At 49.8% G+C, this 21,604-nt stretch overlaps 8 protein-coding genes across 8 annotated transcripts; 5 read left to right on the plus strand and 3 right to left on the minus strand.

Moving 5' to 3' along the window:
- Window positions 1-608: 608 nt before the first annotated feature.
- On the plus strand, window positions 609-5,039 carry PtrM4_113290 (uncharacterized protein; the record flags this gene model as incomplete). The annotated part of the gene is made up of 1 exon (XM_066108072.1): window positions 609-5,039. The coding sequence occupies one exon, from the start codon at window positions 609-611 to the stop codon at window positions 5,037-5,039; it is 4,431 nt and encodes a 1,476-aa protein (XP_065961257.1).
- Window positions 5,040-7,522: 2,483 nt separating this feature from the next.
- PtrM4_113300 (uncharacterized protein) lies at window positions 7,523-8,398 on the plus strand (the record flags this gene model as incomplete). The annotated part of the gene is made up of 1 exon (XM_001942442.2): window positions 7,523-8,398. One exon carries the CDS (start codon window positions 7,523-7,525, stop codon window positions 8,396-8,398), a length of 876 nt encoding a protein of 291 aa, XP_001942477.2.
- Window positions 8,399-8,977: 579 nt separating this feature from the next.
- Window positions 8,978-10,781, plus strand: PtrM4_113310 (uncharacterized protein; the record flags this gene model as incomplete). Its single annotated transcript, XM_066108073.1, has 5 exons — window positions 8,978-8,998; window positions 9,222-9,859; window positions 9,926-10,223; window positions 10,285-10,608; window positions 10,668-10,781. The coding sequence occupies 5 exons, from the start codon at window positions 8,978-8,980 to the stop codon at window positions 10,779-10,781; spliced, it is 1,395 nt and encodes a 464-aa protein (XP_065961258.1).
- Window positions 10,782-11,114: 333 nt separating this feature from the next.
- PtrM4_113320 (PutA, NAD-dependent aldehyde dehydrogenase) lies at window positions 11,115-12,692 on the minus strand (the record flags this gene model as incomplete). The annotated part of the gene is made up of 3 exons (XM_001942444.2): window positions 11,115-12,098; window positions 12,149-12,595; window positions 12,654-12,692. 3 exons carry the CDS (start codon window positions 12,690-12,692, stop codon window positions 11,115-11,117), a joined length of 1,470 nt encoding a protein of 489 aa, XP_001942479.1.
- A 1,009-nt stretch (window positions 12,693-13,701) lies between these two features.
- Window positions 13,702-15,113, plus strand: PtrM4_113330 (CypX, Cytochrome P450; the record flags this gene model as incomplete). The annotated part of the gene is made up of 2 exons (XM_001942445.2): window positions 13,702-14,432; window positions 14,489-15,113. The coding sequence occupies 2 exons, from the start codon at window positions 13,702-13,704 to the stop codon at window positions 15,111-15,113; spliced, it is 1,356 nt and encodes a 451-aa protein (XP_001942480.2).
- A 249-nt stretch (window positions 15,114-15,362) lies between these two features.
- Window positions 15,363-17,140, minus strand: PtrM4_113340 (CypX, Cytochrome P450; the record flags this gene model as incomplete). The annotated part of the gene is made up of 5 exons (XM_001942446.1): window positions 15,363-16,132; window positions 16,183-16,437; window positions 16,495-16,738; window positions 16,800-17,039; window positions 17,087-17,140. 5 exons carry the CDS (start codon window positions 17,138-17,140, stop codon window positions 15,363-15,365), a joined length of 1,563 nt encoding a protein of 520 aa, XP_001942481.1.
- An 859-nt stretch (window positions 17,141-17,999) lies between these two features.
- Window positions 18,000-19,387, plus strand: PtrM4_113350 (uncharacterized protein; the record flags this gene model as incomplete). Its single annotated transcript, XM_001942447.2, has 2 exons — window positions 18,000-18,442; window positions 18,511-19,387. 2 exons carry the CDS (start codon window positions 18,000-18,002, stop codon window positions 19,385-19,387), a joined length of 1,320 nt encoding a protein of 439 aa, XP_001942482.2.
- Window positions 19,388-20,059: 672 nt separating this feature from the next.
- Window positions 20,060-21,523, minus strand: PtrM4_113360 (transferase family protein; the record flags this gene model as incomplete). The annotated part of the gene is made up of 1 exon (XM_001942448.1): window positions 20,060-21,523. The coding sequence occupies one exon, from the start codon at window positions 21,521-21,523 to the stop codon at window positions 20,060-20,062; it is 1,464 nt and encodes a 487-aa protein (XP_001942483.1).
- Between the last annotated feature and the right edge of the window lie 81 nt (window positions 21,524-21,604).

Genomic DNA, 21,604 nt, shown 5'->3' on the forward strand with positions numbered 1-21,604 from the left:
AGCTCTTAGTGTAGTTCAATCCAATACGTGGTGACCTAACATACCTCTACTCGGTTCCCTATGGTAGTCATACCACCAGAGGAGACCTTGTTCCAATAGGTTATGAGCCCGGTTGCCTAACCCAACGTTATTGGTTTTAAACACCTAACCAAGTCACGAAGGACTTAGATTCGAGAAGGAATCAAAAACACTCACCCAAGTCACGAAGGACTTAGATTCAAGCAGGAATCGGAAAAGAGAAAAAGTCGTGTACAACGCGGTTGACACGCAACCATACTTACACACACCGTCTCCACGCTCGAGAACCGATAACGACTGCACCACCCGCAGAACATCGCCCGCATCGCCCGCATCGCCCGCATCGCCCGCATCGCCCGCATCGCCCGCATCGCCCGCATCGCCCGCATCGCCCGAATCAACCGCATCACCCGCACAAGATGGCTGCAGAGAAGGAAGAATGGAAGATCCCCCAGCTCACAGCCGAAAACCACGATACTTGGTTTCGCCGAAACAAGGTCAAGCTTAAGGGGAAGAAAGTCTTCTATGTCTGCGAGAAAAATCTGGTACAGCACTGTCAAATAGCAACAGCTAGTAGACTAACGGAGGCTATGGAAGAGTTGGAAATTGCTGAAACAGACAAGCATACCAAGATCCGCGTCAACATTGAAAAAAGAGACAAGTACCTAGAAGATGAAGCCACTGCAATCGATCTCTTGTTTCGGTCGCTTAGCGAGGATGACCAAGCCCTCATTGACGAATACGATACTGCCTTCCAATTCTGGGCCTACCTACAAAAGAAGTACACCCAAACTGACGCCACAACTGCCAACATATACATGACTAGAATTCAAACGTTCACATTTAATCCCGGGAACACGATTGTTGGATCATGGGAGAAGCTAAAGGACTACCGACGTAAACTTGTAGCAGCAGACGCCGACACCAACGGAGCTTACAAGGACTCTGCACTACTACTCGTTCTTATCAGATCACTTCCGAAAGAATTCAAGACTACGATTGACACCTTAAACGCCCAACTTAACCTCACGGTTGAACAGAAACTTAAGTTTCTGGAAGAGAAGGAGGTTCGAGACCAGCAAGACGCCAACGAAAAAGCTCTTCCAGCATTCCGAAAGACGGAGAAGTATGTTCCGCCTTACAGGCGTCGAAATCATAAGAACTCGCCACTATCGTCTGACTCCGAATCTGGTGCCAAATTCACGGTCCAATGCTTCCTTTGTGATGGAGCCCATGGCGTACGAGACTGCCCAAGACGTGAGAGAGCTCGAAAGCTCCTTAAGGAATACGACGCTAAGAAATCATCTAAGCTGCTCGTTAAGACACCTAAGCAAAGGAATTCCCACAAAAGGACTGGCAAAGCATATGGAGCCGAAGAAGTCAATTCAGAGTCAGATGAATTATCTGAGACCTCAGACTCCGAACCCGAGGAAATTGAGACATGCCGTCTCTCAAAAGACATCGTCGGTAAGGCCTCTCCATCTACCTGGGCTGCCGACACTGGCGCATCCTCTCACATGTCTGACCAACCCTCATTATTTAGACGAATGATTAAGATCAAACGAAGAGTCGTTCGGGTTGGAGGGGGAGAATTATATGCGGACTGGAAAGGAGAAGCTCAAGTGGTGTGTAAGGATGGATCGTCGACATGGCTGTCAGAAGTACTGCTTGTACCTAACCTTGGAGTCAATTTGTTATCAGGAAGAAGAATTTGCGCAGCAAGCCTGAAGGGTCGTTTCAATTCACACGCACTATACTTCAAACTAGGAAAGAAGGTTATTATTGAAGCAACTATGGACGACGGCCTCTACGTAGTGTCACACATTGCCGATGGATACCAAGAAACAGCATTTCTAGGCACGGAACTCCATGCACCAGTTAAGAGCGAGCTTAAGGTTAATGAAAAGGAGAGATACTTGCTGTATCACAGACGCTTCGCACACCTAGGACCTGCAAAGATTGCTAAACTCCACGAAGTTACAACTCTCCAGAAGAAGATTCAAGTTCCAGAGAAGATAGAAATCTGCGAAGTGTGTTCTCTGACGAAAATGAAGAACAGCATCCCTAAGCAGCTGAGAGAGCATAAGGCCACGAAGCTAGCCTTAGTACAGTTTGACATTGCAGGACCCTTTCCAACATCTCTGCGAGGAAACAGGTGGTTCCTCCTTATTATTGACAGTTACACGCGAAAAAACTGGGTTATCCCGCTGAAGAAAAAGGGAGACGCACAAAGGGAACTCCAAATCTGGAAGACCTTTGTAGAACATCAAACTGGCGAAAAGGTTAAAGCTGCTGGAACTGACAACGCACCAGAACTTCTACAGCAAGCCGAGGAATGGAGAGTTACACAGGGCGTGGAAATTCAGCCTACAACAATTGCTTCCTCACACCAGAATGGACCAGCTGAGCGAAACATCCAAACCGCTGAAGCTGATATGAGAGCAATGCTGAAAGACGCTGGTTTACCAATTGAGTTTTGGGATGAAGCTGTCGAAGCAGACGCATACCTGCGAAACCGCACAAACACAGGACCCACGATCAATGGAAAGCAAGTCAGTCCTGAAGAGGCATTCACAGGAACGAAACCATCCATTGACCACATCCGTGTATGGGGGAGCAAATGCTATTCTTACATCAACCCCAAAACGATTCCAGCAGACCAACGACATGACAAGCTCGTGGACCGTGGCAGAGTTGGAGTATTCATGGGATATTCTGAGACAACAAACAAGCAGTTCAAGTTCTATTCGCCAGAGCTTGGATACACCTCAAGGACAAGCCGATTATCAGTGGACGAATACACCCCTGGAGGAAAAGTTGAACTACGACTGCGAAACATACCAGCTGGACCACAAGGGACGCAGAATACGATGCCAGACCGAAAACCAAGAGGAAGACCTAGGAAGGATCTGGAATCATCTCCTGCAGAACCAATGGAACCACCTCCTGCCAAATCAATGGAACTATCTCCTGCAGAACCAATAGAACCATCTCCTGTCGAACTAATGGAACCATCTCCTGTCGAACTAATGGAACCATCTCCTGTCGAACCAATGGAACCATCTCCTGCAGAAATAGTGGAGCCAGTTCCCGAGAACCCAATAGAACTGTCGTCGGCAGAGCTAACTCCCGAACCAGTTAAGCGTCACAGAGGAAGACCAGGGAAGCTAACGACTATTCCCCCTACTGCACCATCTGATGAGCGGGTTCCTAATCTTGTGGACGAAGAGGGACCCGAAGAACCGTATACCCAGTCTGTACGAGAAGAGGAGGCTCCACGATACTTCACCAGACAAGCCAAACGAAAGAGGTCTAACGAAGAGGTTGTTGAGGACGAGAGATTTAGCAAGATCGTTAAAGCTATGCTAGCCCAAGCTGGCCTTATAGAAGAGCAAACACGACTATCTGAGAAGGCTTTTGCAGCAACCGAGATCGCAGGAATCCAGATCCCCCAGACACACGAGCAAGCTATCAACGACCCAAAGTATGGAAAGCAATGGAAAGCAGCAATACTTGAAGAGATAATCGCGTTAATGGAGAATCGAACCTGGGAGGAAGTTCCAAAGCCAAAAGACGCGAACATGGTTGATTCAAAGTGGGTTTTTACAGTCAAAACAAATCTCGACGGGACTGTTGAGAGGTTTAAGGCACGCCTTGTGGCAAGAGGTTTTACGCAAGTACACGGAACAGACTACAACGAGACTTTCGCCCCGACAGTTCGCATGGACACCTTACGTCTGTTTATGGCCACTGTCGCAGCGGAAAACCTAGAATGTTTTCACTTTGACATCAAGAATGCTTTCACAGAGTCGCATTTGAAGGAAGAGATCTTTCTTAAGCAACCCCAGGGAGTAGAAGTTAAGAAAGGATACGTCCTTAAAGTTCTCCGCAGCCTATATGGACTCAAACAAGCTGCTCGTGACTGGAACTTGTTAATAAAGAAAGAACTTCTGGCATGGGGATTCGTGCAAAGCCTTGCCGACCCGTGCATGTTTATCCACGAAGAAAAACAACTCCGTATCCTCGTCTACGTTGACGACATTGCTGTTGCCGCAAAAGATCGAGCTCAAATTGATTGGTTCTACAAGAAGCTTTCTGGAAGATTCAACACCAAGAACCTAGGGGAGATTCATAAGATCCTTGGAGTACGAGTTACGCGAGACAGAAAGCGCCGCACAATCTACCTCGATCAAGAACAGTACATACACGCAGTACTTGACAAGTTTGGAATGTCTAGCAAACAACACAGAGACAAGAAGATTCCATCCGCAGATTACACGTCATTTAGGCCAGCCACTAACAACGACACCCGAATCGACATCACTGAATACCAGCAAGTGATAGGGAGCCTTATGTTTGCTATGGTTCTTACACGCCCAGACATTGCATTCACCCTCGGAAAGCTAAGCCAATACATGAGCGATCCAGCAGAACATCATGGCCATGCGTTGAAGAACCTGCTACGATATCTAAGGTCGACAGTAACAATGAAGCTACGCTACGGACCAGGGGGAGTACACTCGCAATTTGTCATCTACTCTGATGCTGACTGGGCAAGCGACATGGTAGACCGAAAGAGCGTTTCAGGGAGCACTGCAATGTTCTACGGAGGTCCAATATCATGGTCTAGCAAGAAGCAACGGTCTGTTGCAACGTCAAGCTGCGAATCTGAATACATCGCACTATCAACATGCTGTAAGCAAGGCCAGTGGATTGCTCAAATGTTCAGAGATCTTGGGTTCCCAAAGTACATTGGAAAAGACACCAACAAGGTCCAGATGCTAGGAGATAACCAGGGTGCCATTGCACTTACAAAGAACCCTCACCTTCACGAAAGATCAAAGCACATCGACGTCTGTTATCATTTTATCAGAGACCTAGCAGAACAAGGTAAACTCGACGTGGCCTACGTGCCAACTGTAGATATGGTGGCTGATGGAATGACAAAGCCGTTGCAGCGAGTCGCATTCGAGAAATTCAAGAACCAATTAGGAGTTGTCCTTAGACCGGACCTGCCCTGAGGGGGAGTGTTGAGAAGATGTAAGGTTCAGTCCAGGTCGGCGGGGATGAGGCTCGTGGAAGTAAGCCCGAGCAGAAGGACCGACGCGGAATGATGATCTGTCATGTAAATCCCCAGATCATCATGATAATAAGAAGACAGAACAACAGCTCTTAGTGTAGTTCAATCCAATACGTGGTGACCTAACATACCTCTACTCGGTTCCCTATGGTAGTCATACCACCAGAGGAGACCTTGTTCCAATAAGTTACTGAAATCCATGCAAGCCTTATCGGTTCCACACTCATCGTACGGAGTGCAGTGCGGCCGAAACTAAGATCTATTCGAAGATCCTACGGGAACACCGATAACAGGTCTCGACCAATGTATGAAACTAGGTAGAATACCTTCTCGCCTGTGCATTAGTAGAACTATCATTTAATTACCCGAATATCTAGGTAGCTAATCGAGCGCTTTTCACTAACTTGGTATTGCATGATAGGTATGCTTTAAAGTGGGAGTTGTAGCACATCTTCTGGGATATAGTTGTGATGGACAGTCATGCCCGCGGTGAGATGGGCATGGTTCCTCATGCAGATCATGGCTAGCGTGCTGCGTTGCAAGCATTTCGCGCCGCCTACCACGTCGTGGACCCTTGTGTTTTCGGGGTCCAATTCCGAGTCTTGTGGTCCAGGCCATAACAATTACTAGAGAACCGTGACTATAATACCGACCCTCCGGCCTTCCGCTGTCAAGCGCTGCCTACCTAGTGCGGTATTTGACGCTAACTTTGCGATAACCGGATAGGGCATAGTGCACCAATAGTAGACGTTCCGTCACAGGGAACTGCTCGCGCTATGGATCGTTAGTTTCCGACTGACGTTTCACGTAGGGCTGTTGCATCTTGTTTGAACTTGGTAGTAAACCCCCATCGTTTGACGACAAAGCCTTCCGGCTGATGATGGCGACAACGGACTGAATATCAAAGAGTTTGAATCTCTCCTTGATAACCACAATCGGCGTACTCACGAGAAGGCTGGCGCTTTATAGGTATCGGAGCCTACTAACCTCAAGAACTAGCATATTCGGGCAGCCTCAGGGCAAGTTGGGCATATACTGGAATCGGTCCGATTCCGCTGACGTTCAATATGTAGATTGGTTCGCGCATATCAGCAAAGCGACAGCATACATGGAGCCCTGGAGCTGTTCATGTCACGACGGCTTCCCGGTTAATAGACTTTGCGTTACTCGCCATTCCAAGGATGCTAGATACCATATGTAAGCTGACGTCTCGGCCATTTTGACTGTCACTATCAGACTCCGCAACAATCAATCGGATCGGCATGATTGATTCCTATCTAGGTTAAAGGCTGCCTAATGAAGTAATTCTTTAACCTATATAGGAATCAATCATGTCAATCGATTGATTGTTGCGGAGTCTGGTCACTATGCTTGGCACTCAAGTTCGAAAGGCCTCAGAGTGGTATGTATGTATGTATGTATGTAATCCATTAACGTCCTTTATCAGTCAGAGACTATGTAGGACGGTGGCAGATGCCATTCTAGCTATTTTTATCTCTCCTTTGACGTTCGTTGGTTGTGTTTTGACTATTGTGGTTTAGGCATGTCCCAGCTATTACAGGGGAGGAGAGAAAGTAAAACCCTATTATAGCTGCCTGTTTTTCCTTCTCTTCAACCTATCTCTTTTTGCAACGCTTTCCTCGTGTTCCTAAGTCTGAAAAAAACCTCGAAGGGGAAAAAGCCATGGGATCTTGAACGAGGCGTAGGGTTGTAACAAGCTTAGCGTAGTGTTGTAGTCGTAGCAGTACGTGGCTCGGGTGTACTGCGGCTATAAACTGTCGCTAAGTTTTTTGCAGGGGTAGGTGAAAATTTGCGAGTTGGAGTAAGCCGTTCGATATTTTTTTGGTAAAACCACAAGTGGCGGTGAGAGGAGAAGGATCTCAGAGTGGTAGCGATCTAGAAATACCACCTTAAATTCATCGTGCCGCGGGTATCAGCACAGTATCATTTCATCGTCCCTCATTCTGATTTGTTTCATATCAGCTTCCAGTATTCACAAAAGACACCGGAAACAGGTTTCGCCAAGCAGCTAATATGAAGACCTCGCGCCCTGGACTTCGCCGGCTACGTAATTCTTGCGATATCTGCACCCTTTCCAAGCTCAAATGCAGTCGCGAGAAGCCAGTCTGTCAAAGGTGCGTTGATCGCGGCTGCGAGCGGGACTGCAGTTACAGCGTAGCACGTCGCCCAGGAAGGCGGCGTCATACATCCGTGAGCCCCGACCATGGCGGATCCTACGGTCCGGACGCCACCGGAAGTGAAATAATGGGACAAGAAACGGCACCGCTAACACGGTCACCACTCCGTACAGATATGGTGCTTTCGGTAGAGAAGCGTCAAGATTCGACTCGGGGTACGCCACAATACAGAAGGTCGACGGATCGGGATGATGAGATGGTAGCTACAAGACTTCCCGGAACAGAAATGTTGGATTCATTCACGCATGCACCACTAGATATAAGCCGCGGTGGTAGTGCGGCTGATCTTGAATCGATTGAGAACTTCGCAGTATGGGAGTGGGACGAGCCCGAGATCGACATGGATGCCCCATATTGTCACTTAGCCTCCGCAGCACAGATGTGGGACCTCTCGTCACGCCACGATATCCTCAGTGGCACTATCCTTGGCGTCAACAACAGTACCGGGGAGCCGTTACAGCAGCCATCACCGCAGCTAAGTGACATCCACCAGCGAGCCCAATCACAGAACGACCAACCCTTGTTTGCACCTGCGACAGATGTTCCGAAGAATCCGAATCCTTCCGGCTCACCGGTGTCCGATATTCTCTCGGATATATCCAGAAACGTGGATTGCAAATGCTCTTCTCAACTTGGCCAGCTCATGGGCTGGGTTAGCCTGCGGCCCACGACACTTCTTCCGCTGGATGTCGTGTTTGCTCTGGAGCAACTATTGAACCAGACCAAGAACACGATATCCGCATGTAAAAATTGCTCACTCAGCTCACCATACATGAGCATGATGTTCTGTACATCGATGTGCTGGGTGATTGAGCATCTAGAGACCTATATACGAGGGACAACTGGCGTTAGTGCCCATAGCGGTCAGATCACACATCTGACAGTTGGCGGCTTGAGACTGAGTAAAGAGATGTCACAAACATGCTTCGAGGCACTGGTAAAGCTCCGTCTCAGACGAGTCGTCCAGACAGCACGAGAGTTGGCGGGTTTTAACAGTGAGGTGAAGAGTACACTGTTAGATGGAGTGCGGTCTGCGGCAGCCGAGACTGGAGCCGCAGCACAGCAGATGTTTGGGATGTTGGAGATGAGGGCTGCCTTCTGAAAGAGAATGGGTAATCGGGTCTACATACACCATGATGCAAGAACATGGTATACGATTTTTATGACAAAGCTCTCGGTTTGACTTTTGCCAGTGTAGCGTCCGATCGATCTTCAATCTTCAATCACAATCTCCCGACATATTTGAACTTTAGTGACTCGATCATATTCTGGACGACAATCATTTCAGGTGGCTGACTAGGGAGATCATGTCAGCTCGTAGATGGTATGCATATTACTACCATTATCCCGATGCCTACATCACGTGATTAAGCCTCGGGTCATTTCAATGTTGTCACCCTTTCTGTTCTGACTGTAAGAATTCCACATATTTCTGAAAACGTCATATTGGCCCAAATCGAGTTGTAACCCTTTGAGGTACTGTCGACCCAACCAAGCGGTTATCCAAAGCTACCGCACCTAAAGAACTTCAAACAATCACAGCAGCGCACCAACTTCGCGATCGCAAGAAGACCCAAAACTTGCCATTTATTCAAATATATAGCCTAGAGTTCTTAAAAGGCTCATAGATAAAGGATATGAGTTTCCAACTGGAGGCGTCACATAATTCCAACTAAGAACAATGGCAGCGACACTCACTGAGGTATCTCGAAATTCCTTCACCAACCCTACAAGAGAAACAACACTAACAAGCCCCTGAAGCCCCCCACTCCCCACCATCATCCAAACTGCACACCCAATCTTCTACATCGCCCTCACCCTCCTCATCCTTCTCTGGGCAACAAAATCCCTCCTCCTCCCATACCTCCGTCTCCGCCACATTCCCGCCGCTCATCCCACAACGCCCTTCTCCTACCTCTGGCTAGGCCGTACAACCTACAGCGGCCGCCAATACCAAGTCCTCCGCGACCTCCACACCCAACACGGCCCCCCTCGTACGCATCGGCCCCAACGAAGTCCTCACCGACGACCCTGTCGTCCTGCGCACCGTTTCAGCTACACGCAGCAACTATGCCCGCAGCGACTGGTACCAAGCTGGTCGCTTCAATCCGTACCATGATAACCTGTTTACGATCCTCGAACCCGGAGCGCATAAACGGGCAAAGGCGAGATCCATGGCTGCATACAATGGACGCGAGACTTTAGGTTTGGAAGTTTCCATCGACGAACAAGTTAGAGTGCTGGTTGACATTGTGAGGGGGCGGTATGCAGTAGCTGCTGAGTCGCCGGAGGGTGGAAGAGGAAAGCCGCTTTTGGACCTGGGCAAGATCACGTGCTACTTTACCATGGACGTTATTACGAGGCTTGGATTTGGGAAGGCGGTGGGGTATTTGATCGAGGAGATGGATCACTATGATTTTCTGAAGACGGTGGATGAGCTATGGCCGAGGATGTCGACCGTGGCTGATGTACCGTGGATCCGCAAGTTTTTGTTCTCGAAGTTTGTGCTAGGATTGGTGGGGCCGAAGAATAGTGATAGGACGGGTTTTGGGGCGTTGATGGGGTATGTTTTGCGTCCCGACTCATCCTTGTTTTCCCTGTGAAGTAACTTCGCTGACTTTTTGGGCAGATTTGCGGCCGATCAGGTACACCACCGCTTCGCAGCGCCTGATAGTGGTAAAAAGGATTTCCTGGCCTCATTGATCGCCCGCGGCTTCACAGAAGAAGAATGCCAATCCGAAGGGCTGTTTCTCCTACTAGCAGGCAGCGAGAGCACCGCCAACGCCCTACGTTCCATCCTCGTACACACCATGAGCTCACCTGTGGCATACAACCGCCTCATTGCTGAGATTGAGGATGCGGTGCGGACGGAAAAGGTTTCGTACCCTATAACATTGGAGCAGGCGCAGAAACTGCCGTATTTACAGGTATGGTACGCATCCTGTGATTCTTTGACCCGTTCACTAAGTCCTGGCTCTCCTTGTATAGGCTGTCATCTACGAAGGCATTCGCATGCGGCCACCTCTTCTTGGTCTGTTCCCGAAGATTGTGCCGGCAAATGAATCACCTATTTTCAACGGCAAGTTGCTGCCCCCGGGCACCGCCGTATGCATGAACATGTCGTCTATGCTGCAATCAACTGCTCTATTTGGCGTCGACGCCGCCGTGTTCCGCCCGGAGCGCTTCAGCGAAGCAGATAGCGAGAGACGCAGACAGATGGAGCAAGACGTTGAGATGGTGTTTGGATATGGAGGCTGGGTATGTGCTGGGAAGACGATTGCAATGATGGATATGGTGAAGGTAGTTTTTGAGGTATGTTCCTCCCTTTTTCAATTGCGTTAGTGGTGTGAGTGTTTGCTGATGGAGAACAGTTGTTTCGCGTGTTTGAATTGCAGCTTGTGCGCCCCCTTGAGCCATGCAATACGCTCAGCTATGGCGTCTTTCTTGAGAAGGGACTTATGGTGAAGGTATCGGAGAGGGCTTGAGAAGGCTTGAGAAGACTGGAAGCGCTTTGCGTTGGGCACGGTCGAAGGGAGGGAGACAGGACGATCAAAGCGAATGATGAAGGAGGACCTAAGATGTTAATGTAGTTTTGCCACTTCTCAGCTCATCCGTCCACCAATCAAAAATGCTTTCTATAAAATCCAAGTGCGGATGCAATGATGTTGTGAATGTGTAAAAGATACAGCGACGAACGACTTCGTGGAAGCCGCCGATGAAGAGGCCATGACCAATAGACACACATCATTCTACTGCATGCAACGAGTACTATCCTACCATCCCAACCAGAAGCCTCCGAAAACCTCCTCACGAAAACCTTAGTTTGCTGGACTGGCTTGTGGATCCTTCATACTAATCATGACGGTCTTTGACTGCAAGTATTCCTCCAAACCAGCCATTCCACCTTCGCGGCCATAGCCACTTTCTTTGCATCCGCCCCAAGGCAACTGGGTCAAGGGCATGACGGGGCTGTTGACGCCAACCATGCCGACCTGCAGGGCGCGGGTTAGGCGTAGGGCACGCGGCATGCTAGAGGTGAAGACGGCAGCGGCGAGCCCGTAGGATGAATCATTGGCTAGCGCAATGGCTTCTTCCTCGGTGGAAAAGGTCTTGAGAGCCAGAACAGGGCCGAAGATTTCCTCTCGATATGCGCGACTGTTGGTAGGGGGGTCGATGAGGAGCGTGGGCGGGATGAACGGGGCTGAGGCCGGGTGGTGCGGGGGCACCTCGCCTGCAACCACGCTGACACCGCCGTCACGGGCGGCATCTACAAACGCCTGGACTCTCTGACGATGCGGCTCGTCAACCAGAGGACCGAAAAATGCTTCCGAGGGCGCGCCGTGGGCTGCCGCCAACTGTTTGAAAGCAATACTGATGCCTGCAATGAAGGCGTCGGCCATGTCGCGGTGGACCAGCACTCGCGAGGCTGCCGAGCACACCTGGCCGCCATTGAAGGCAAATGTCTGCGAACAGTGCGCAATTGCGCTCTCCACGTGGGCATCATCGAAGACGATTGCGGCCGACTTGCCTCCCAGTTCCAGTGTGACGGCCTTGAGATTACTCTTCGCAGCTGCGACCTGCACCGCGCGGCCACCGCTGACGGAGCCCGTGTAGGCGATCTTACGAATGGCCATGTGCGAGGCTAGAAGAGCGCCTGTCGCTGGCCCGCCCGACACCAAATTTACCACGCCGGGCGGAAATCCAGCCTCCCTGAAGAGCTGGCCTAAATATAACGTACCCAACGGCGACTTCTCGGACGACTTGAATACGAACGTATTTCCTGCTGCTACCGCCGGCGCTATCTGGTACTCGTTAGTCGACTGATCAGCATGCAGAGAGCATCATTCCTCACCTTCCACCCAGCAAAAATAGGCGTTGCATTCCAAGCCCCAATCCCTGCGCATACACCAATCGCCTCCTGTAGCACCATCTTGAAAAAGCCATCGCCGTCTTCCGTGTACGTTGTGCCTGCAATCTTGTCCGTCAACCCAGCATAGTATCGGAAAACTGCCACGTGACTTCCCACCACCCTCCGCGCCAACATCATGGGACATCCCATGCACTGCGACTCCAACTGGGCGATTTCTTCCGCGTGTTTCTCGACCAGGTCAGCGTATTTGACCATCACCCCACTGCGTTGTGCGCCCGTCATTGCCTGCCATACTGGCAACGCTGCCTGCGCTGCTGATACGGCCAAGTCGACGTCTTCTTCCAGCGCTACTTCGATTTTGTCCGAAACAAGGCTTCCATCGTAGGGGTTGTGTACCGTCAGTCTCTCGCTAGAATGCGATGTCACATACTACGGTCAATTACATTAGCACTTGTCTTGCGATATATCTTGATCGGCTTTTGCTCACCTCGTTGTTGATAAACAGTTTTTCCTGTATCTTCATCATTTCTGATCTTCAAAACTCTTGGATGCGATTACGAGATATCCCAGGTAGATTTGTAATTGGTTTATCACCAGATGAGAAGGTTCAGTCTACAAAGAAGTGGAAACTTGCCGGCTCATGCTGAGTGACTTCAACTTCGCCTTGGCCTATTCACGTCATGATACCAAAATCAACATGCGCTACGATACGCCAGTGCGTAGCTAGCAAAGGTATCATTAGAAACCATTGACCCGATACATCGATGCAGTAATTCGATGTTTCTCGGGACATTGCCCTTCAACCCGTTGAAGCTTCCAGACCAATATGATGTAGTCTTTAGTAACCTGGTACTGTATTATACCTCCGGTAGTAACTCAAGACTTCTACTCATGCACTCTACCGAGCTTCTTTTTTTCCTCATACTTCTATTCATCATCGCACGCTTTCACGGTTCCTATCGGGTCTTTGGTATGGGTACTTCGGGTGGATAGCCTATCACCCGCATTTGACCCGACTAGCGTCGTTAGCTGTCGACCGCCCGCCCGACCACCAACAACTGTTCCTTGGCCGTTGGAAGAACCATGTGAGTATGGAACAATGTTCTCAGTTAGCAGGAATACGGAGACGCCAAACTTAGGCCAAGTCGACTGTATCCCAGTTCAAGCGAACTGTCACCCAGATCTTAGCCACAAGCCAGATGTATGAGCATATCCTACACATCGTTCAAGTTTCCTGCAAGATTATCTGTATCCGATATGCATACTGGAGTAGTTTACTTCCGCACCGCGTTGAGCTCGTGGTCCTGGCCAGCTCTCTGCGCGGCGCTGACCGGGGTCTTCATCATCTACCTGGTGTACAGAATTGAGGTTCACCCACGCCTTTTCAACCCTTTTCGACATCTTCCCACAGCAAAGGTAAGAAGTTTTCATGGGATATTCGAGGCACAGCTAACCCAGCTGCTCAGAATGGACTACCATTCCTTGGTCATGGACTCCTTCAATTCACCAACCCTCGCGGGGAAGCTTATCTGGAAATGGCCAACTCCATTCCCAATCAGGGGTTGATCCACTTCCACGGGTTCATGAATGTTCATCACCTTCTGTTAGTCAGCAACGAGGCCCTCTCCGAGGTTCTGGTCCGTCGTGCATATGCCTTCACCAAGCCAGCGGTAGCTCGACGTCTGCTCAGCCAGATCCTGGGGCAATCTCTTCTCATCCTCGAAGGCGACGAGCATAGATACCTCCGAAAACGCATTCAACCTGCCTTCAATTATCGGAATGTCCAAGATCTTTGCCCAATCTTCTGGTCGAAAGCCGTTGACATGGTGGAAACAATAGAGCAGTCTGCTGCCTCGGCCGACGCACCGGATTTTGTAGTGGATGTGTTGCCTTGGGGTAACAAAGGCACCCTTGATGCAATCGGCTTGGCTGCACTTGGTAAAGACCTTGATACGCTGCGGAAACCAAATGAGCTTATTGATCTCTATGAGCTTGTGACTGGCAGCAAAGAAAGCGTGCGTCTCTTGTTTATTGCCAACGCTTTCCTTCCGGCCTGGCTACTACGATTTCTGCCGCGCAAGTTCAATGACGATATTAACGATGCTCGTATAAGGCTGCGACAGCTTTGCAGCACTTTTGTAGCGGAGAGGAAGAAGGAAGCTTTGGAAGACGACAGCTCAAAGGCGATCTTGTTGCAGCTTATACAGAGCGGAACGCTGACGGATGACGAACTTATCGACCAACTTCTGACCATTATAGGCGCAGGGTAAACCAAAACTCAAGTTGATAAACATTGACCCACCTTTACTAACCACTAACCAGCTACGAGCCCACCTCAGCAACCTTCACCTGGACCCTCTGGCTCCTAGCCACCCAACCCATCTGGCAAGCCCGTCTCCGCGCCGAACTCCGTGCCCACATCCCCCACCGCTTCTTTCTCAACGATGCACAAAGATTCAGCGACTCCGCCACCCTCGACACTCTCCCCGTCCTCAACGCCATCATCAACGAAACACTCCGCTTTATGCCCACATCCCCCATCACCTCACGCATCGCCACACAAGACACTACCATCCTCGGCAACCACATCCCCGCTGGAACGCGTCTCTGGATCGCCCCTGCTGCCATGAACCGCTTCACATCCTTCTACGGCGCGACGGCTGATGCTTTCGACCCTGGTCGCTGGATTGATGCCGACAGCGGTCGAGCAAATAACCACGGTGATGCGCAGACTAATTACGCATTTCTTACATTTTTGCATGGCCCGAGGAAATGTATAGGTGCCGGGTATGCGAAGGTTAAGTTACGCGCTTTTGTGGCGGCGTTTGTGGGGAGCTTTGAGTTTGAGTTGGCAGATGCAGAGTATGTGCCAGTGCCTGGGGGCATTACTGCTATTAAGCCGAGGGATGGTTTGCCGTTGAGATTGAGAAGGGCGAAGATGTGGTAGTACATGTAAGAAGTACATAGCCTGTAGCAGCATGTCACTTGATGCACAACGCATAATACCGCATACATACTACATCTGTTACCTCCCATCCTCAGCTTGGACAAATTTTGTCGGCACCATTGTATCGAGGAAAGCAGAATATTCATCTACATTCACTGACCTACAACCCCCTCCGCTCAACCGCTCCAACAGAGGAACATGGCCGCAGCTCTACCAAAAACCGCTCCACTATTTCCAACTGACCACATCTTAGATCAACTCCCGTTCCTTGAACCTCACATACAAACCTGGCCTATTCAACGTCTGATACGACCTCAGCAGCTCCGTATCAGGATCTAAACTCCACCTTCTATTCTGCGCGCCCTCAGCGCCCTCAGTCTCGAGTTCAAAATCAAAGACCCACAGCAAATGCGCCACGATCAGCCGAATCTCATAGTACGATAAGCTCTGACCCATGCACTGTTTTGGGCCAGCTCCAAACGGCGTTGACGCGGACAAGTGGTCATTTTCAAAAGCCGGGTCCCAGCCTTGTTCGGTATGGTTGCGCAACCATCGCTCAGGGTGGTACTCATTGGATAGGTGGAAATTGCGCGCAGACCGCACCGCCGCCCATGGAGCTACGGATACCAGCGATCCTCCGGGTAATGTATGCGGTCCGATCTGTGCGCCCTTTGCGGGCACTGCACGTGGCAGGTTGGAACTGACTGGCGGGAAGATGCGCAGTGCCTCTTTGATGCAGGCATCGAGGTAAACCAGATCTTCCAGCTTTTGTAGGGTAATTTCACTTGGGTCGGCGAAAGTGGTGCGGATCGTAGTAGCGAGACGGTGGTAGACGTTGCGATGGGTGCAGAGGTTGTATATGAAAGTGACGAGGAGGGTGGAAATGGTTTCTGAACCGGCGGTCACGAGGAGCGTCATGTTGAGGAGGAGTTCGGTGGGCTCAAGCGTCTTGCGGGCATCTTTGTTGCGTTGGATGTGGTATATGACATCTTTGTGAGACGATGTTTCGTCGGCGAGACCTTGGGATAAGTTAGCTGACTGCATTCTCATACAGTTCGCGTCAACTTACGTTCAAAGGTCTTCTTGCTGGTGTTTTTGAAGGAGATTTGTCGCCATTTCATTGCTTCAGCTGGCATGAGCTTGACTGCCATACGATTGAGCCAAGTGCCCACGCCCGTCACTCTCCGAACGGCCATGTCCAAGGTTGAGGAAATGAGGACGTTGGTTGTTGCTAGCGCCCACTCAGTCGCGACGCCTCCATCAAGACAGTGAAACGATTCACCAAAACATAGATCGCCGATGATGTCGAATGTCGTAAACGATACTGCATCTCGTTAGAAGCCTATCCCAAGTTTAATGGCAAGTCGAAGAATAGTCATACACCAGTCGCTCATATTTAGAGCTTTCCCACCCTTTGCTCGTGTCTTGATTGCGTGAATCAGTTTGTACGTCTGAACCTCCAGTATCTCCTGCTGCGCCATGAGGGCAGATTTTGTAAACCCGACTGCCATTGCACGACGCTGCCGGGTATGCTCTGAACCTTTTGCAAGGCCGATTCCGACACATCCGTTGATTGGCTTTACAACACCAATGAAAAGTGGCGCTTTTTCCATCACGTCGCCGTGCTAACATGTAATTGTTAGTTGATTATGCGGCTGATATATCGATGCTAGTGACTGTACATACGCGATTGCCGTAAATATGTTCCCAAGCGTATGGTTCCGCAAAGCTGAGTTCATTGGGAGAGATGCGCACAACTGGTCCGTATCTCTCGTGTAGTTTGTAATTGTACAAGTGTTGGACGCCTCGGAAAGCTGCAACTGCGCTTGGGATGTTTGACACACTGTTGAGCCATGGCCCTGGGTATCTGCTCAGACGGTGCATCCATCGGAGATGAACAGTTTGCGCTATGATGGAAAACAATATCTTGAGTGAGGTTCAGCGTGGGTCTTGTCTTGAGTCACGTGACATACCAGTAACAAAATGGTCCATCCTGCAATGGGGATATGTGACGATGTGACCTCCATTCTAGCAGCCAAGGCAATTGCACGATGAACCCAAAAAGCGTCTAGTAGATTCACAAGGTAGGATGATGAATCAGAGGAACCGCATTTGCCAATACCACGTTAATGTGTTTACTCACAAAGTCGATAATTCGCCATGGAATACCGTCGGCACATATACCTGTCAAATCGAGGCATTCATTATGTGACCCTGTCAGTCTGCAAAAACAATCAACCGAACTGAGCCGAAGAACAAAACAAATGCAACGCTTCATGCCGCGTCCGCGGCAATGGAATACATGATGGCCCCATTCTGTCTACGTGCTCATTACAAGTACACTCGATTGTCAAAAGGACCGGAGGCGCTATTGACTAAGAATGTCGGGTTCTGCGGTAGTGATTCAGATGAACCATGGTACGCCAGCCAGCGAAGGCTGACGTAATAACCCGTTGGTTTTGTTTAGAAGGCCCTGGTTTTCGGGTCATTTAATACGTCCTCCGCTTCCGCGCCTGAAATTAGACTCCGCAACAATCAATTCAATCCGGTCACTCTCCTAGACCCACTTACCTATCTAGGTAGGGCTTAAACTCCTATAGGTAACTACTAGGCTTAAAGCGGTAATCAATCAATCCAATCTGAACCTTCTAGGACCCACTTAATTGATTGTTGCGGACTGTGCCTGAAATAGTAGACGATGGTAAGATGAAGCCCCGGATTCAGGCTCCATTTGTTTCGAAAGGGAGACATACACTGCCAAGATATCAGCATGCCAAGTTGTACTCTACCATAAAGATGGTGACCTATGGCGTTGCTATGTTCACTACCATTAGAGACTCTTCCGAGGTTTCTGGATTCTTCATTTTATAATTCCTTTTCAACACCATGTCCAGCTTTCTAACCACAGTCCTGGCAAATGCCATTGGCACCGGAACTGCTTGGACCGCGCTTTTGCTGCTCAAAGCTCAAATGCCACATCCCAAAGATGACCAGAAATCCATAACACCGCCACAGGAGCCACTTGATGACAAGTCCTTCGTTGTCCGCGAACGCTGGTACTACCCGCCAGATATCGCGGACGACCTGAAGGACATAGATCTTCCTTTCCGGGTCAAGCAGGAGATCTTTGCGACTGCATGGGAGTATACCCGCTGTGTTATCCCTGAATATACCAATTGGTCACGATATGTCGCCTTCATGCGCATCATCGTCATGGGTATCATTGCAGAGTTCCGTGGTAGCCTCATGGACGTGGCCAATGACGACAATGTCGTGGGTTACAGTCTCACCGAAGTGCTGAACACCTTGTGCGCCGGAACAAAGGGCCAGTACGTTCAACCCTATCAATTCCCATCAAGTTCCTTCGTGTCTGCAGCTGACATGACCCTCTTCTCAGTGACGAAATGTGCCGCGAATACCGCTGTTTTCTCCTAATGTCATCCCAAAAATCCCGCCACCAGACAAACACCACGCTATTCCGCCGATACAGTGTCGCTCTCTCCAAAAGCCCGTGGCAATTCTTCCGCATGCGCGACACCGACGCTCTCGCCCGCTTTACCATCGGCGTCGCCCTCGCCTGCAACGACCTCGACGACATCTGGTTCACCTCGGCCCAATTTGACATCATGGCCGAAATTGGCAACACAATGTACGACGGCATATCCTACTGGAAGCACCGTTCCGAAGGCGAGATCAACAGCACTTTCGCATACGTCTCAGAAGACAAGCGCGTGCTGGCGTATCATAAATGCCGTGAGGCGCTCTGGGCACTGGACGTGGCTTGGGCGAGGAAACCGGAGTTGAAATGCGTCATCAATTTTCTCCGCTACTTCGGGGGACCAATTCATATGATTATGCGACGGTACCGGTTTGTGGAGGAGGGGCTTACGCTGGGGAAGCCGGAGACTAAGCGGGTTATTGCGCAGACTCGCAGCAATGTTAAGCTGTGGAATCGGCTTGATGAGCAGAAGAAGACGGAGAAGCAGAAACTGGAGAGCCTTGAGCAGTATCGTCATGTTCTATCTCAAGAGGATGTCTTGTTGTTTGATGGGTTGGCTCCGATGTTAGAACGGGCTGATGAAGGTTTGTGCTCTGAGTGCAGTTATCGGGAGACGTATGGTGCACCGCAGCCTCATACCTTTGGTGGAGTCGTCCTTTGTGAAGGGTGTAAGCACAGATGGGGGGTGTATACTGAGAGTGTGCTCGAGCGTATGGTCAAGTGCTTTCCAGAGGCTGCTGAGACAGTTCGTTTGAGTGAGGCGCGCGCGGCCTGAATGCTGCCGTCGCAGCCAATGAGTGGGGTTCGTAGAGTATAGGCAGTATGTATAGTTTCGAGCGATTCTGCGTCTTTTTATCGTCGTCCAAAGTTTACTCACGTCTTTGTGGAGCCGTTGTTTTCACGAACAGGTTTTATTGTACATAGAATAGAACCCCGAACATCAAATTTGAATATAGAACAAAATATCTTTGACCTTGAGGGAAGTTTACACAGTGCAGAGTGACTCACTTTGGTATGTGTCTCAGTTATTTCCAGACTCCGCAACAATCAATCGGATCGGCATGATTGATTCCTATCTAGGTTAAAGGCTGCCTAATGAAGTAATTCTTTAACCTATATAGGAATCAATCATGTCAATCGATTGATTGTTGCGGAGTCTGGTTATTTCAAACGCCATCGTAAAGTGACATCTTCGAATCTGCCGCTACAAAGTTCCACCGCGATCATGAAGGCCTCTCCGAACCTTATGTCAAGCACATCGCAATCACTAAAAGCTGCGACACTACCTACCCACTTTCCGAGGTCACTGTGCTTCTCCACTTCTATACGTTTCTCACACCATGCGTTTGTCAGATTGGTGGAACAGCATTGTCCTGCAACTTTATTTTTATCCCAGTACATATTGCACAAACTTTATCAACTAGATTAATGGTCGTGCTCCTTCTCTTCACAAATCCTGATACACTTCGCATTGCGCCAACGCTGGATCGGAGGCAAATGATTCAAACACGTCTTCCGTTACGTTGAAAAACAAATTCAGCCCATTCCTGTACCAGGTATTGCCGGATACTCCACCGCTTGGCACAGCCTCTGTCAAGACAAAAAGATTCGGTATGGATGACGACGGAAAGTAAAAGGAGGGGCGAAGAGATCCCAGACTGAACTTGTCGTATCCCAAGTGCGCCACGGAGCTGAACTCCATATGTTCATCACCCCTTTTTGGCATAAGGGTACGTGAAGGACTATCGGTGAAGGACGCGTCATAGGCAATTGCGTGGATTGCGGTGTCGTCATACTGGTTTAGGGTGTTGGTAACTCTAACAGCCAGGTTGATTGGATCAGTGGAATTTGTGGGGGCGCTATCTGCATCGGGGGAAATCATGACTACTACGAACGGCGATCCTAGTAGCCCATCGCGGACTCCTAGAAGCCAACGCAAGCTGGTGGCTAAGTGAAGATCAATGGGCAGACATTTTGAATAACCACGAGCTCGATTGAGACATGCCCAGAAGAAACCGATCAGCGCTGCTTGGTCAGTCAAGCGCATTGAGCTTTTTGACTGTAGCTCTGCCAGCTTGTGTCCTACTTCTTTGGCAGGTATGTGTAATAGATAGTTGTACATCTTCTTCGGTCCAAAGTTCGATACGATGTCGGAGCCATTCGAATGTAGAGTACGGCGATATGGGCCTCGTGTAGGAAGTGTGCGAGCTCGTTCAAGAAGCGATGGTCCTTGTTCGTGCAGATCGATATCAGCAAGTTGGTCGTTGAAGATGTCTGGCTGCCATGACGGTGGGTTCTTGAGCACTCCATTTCCGCTATGAAACAGCTGTCCATGGATCAACGACCAGTGCTCCAGAAACCTTCCCGCAGTATAACCGTCAGCCAAGCCGTGCTCAAAGTCGATGCCGAGACTGAAGCCGCCGCATGCGAACGTCGTAGTCTGGATGCGAATTCCGGGAGGCTGAGAGCAGGGCGTGGGAAACAGTGCGCGGAGAGATATAGGGGAATAGTCCCACATGAATGACGATTTGTTTAGGGTGGCAGGTGGAAGCAGGCTCTGGATGCGCGCCTTGGTGCGGGCCTCGGTGAATTCTACAGCTCTGTCGCTAGAAGTTCCCCATTTCACGATCGTTCTCTGAACTTGTTGTTTCTGATCTTTTGGATCTGGGTGTGTGGTGCCCTCCAAGACCCCAACAAAGCGCGGAAAGACATCAAGTGTTCGGGAAAGGCTTTCGATGATTTGCGCAACGAGTTCTCGCTGCTCATTTGTTTGTTTGAAAAGGTATATTGTAGGAACAGTACGATGGTAGGCATACCAAGCGTCCACGACGGGCAGGTTCGCAGACTGTGGCGATAGATTCTGGTGGCTCCGAGGCCAGACCTCATGTACTTTGACAATGTCAACTTTCATTTTGGGTGTCGTGAATGTCGGTAGTACTTCGAATTGGTCACTGGATATGGGGAAACTGCAATCGAACACCCCAGTAATGAT

This window comes from Pyrenophora tritici-repentis, chromosome 6 (genome assembly GCF_003171515.1).
Source record: "Pyrenophora tritici-repentis strain M4 chromosome 6, whole genome shotgun sequence".
Lineage (NCBI taxonomy): Eukaryota > Fungi > Ascomycota > Dothideomycetes > Pleosporales > Pleosporaceae > Pyrenophora > Pyrenophora tritici-repentis.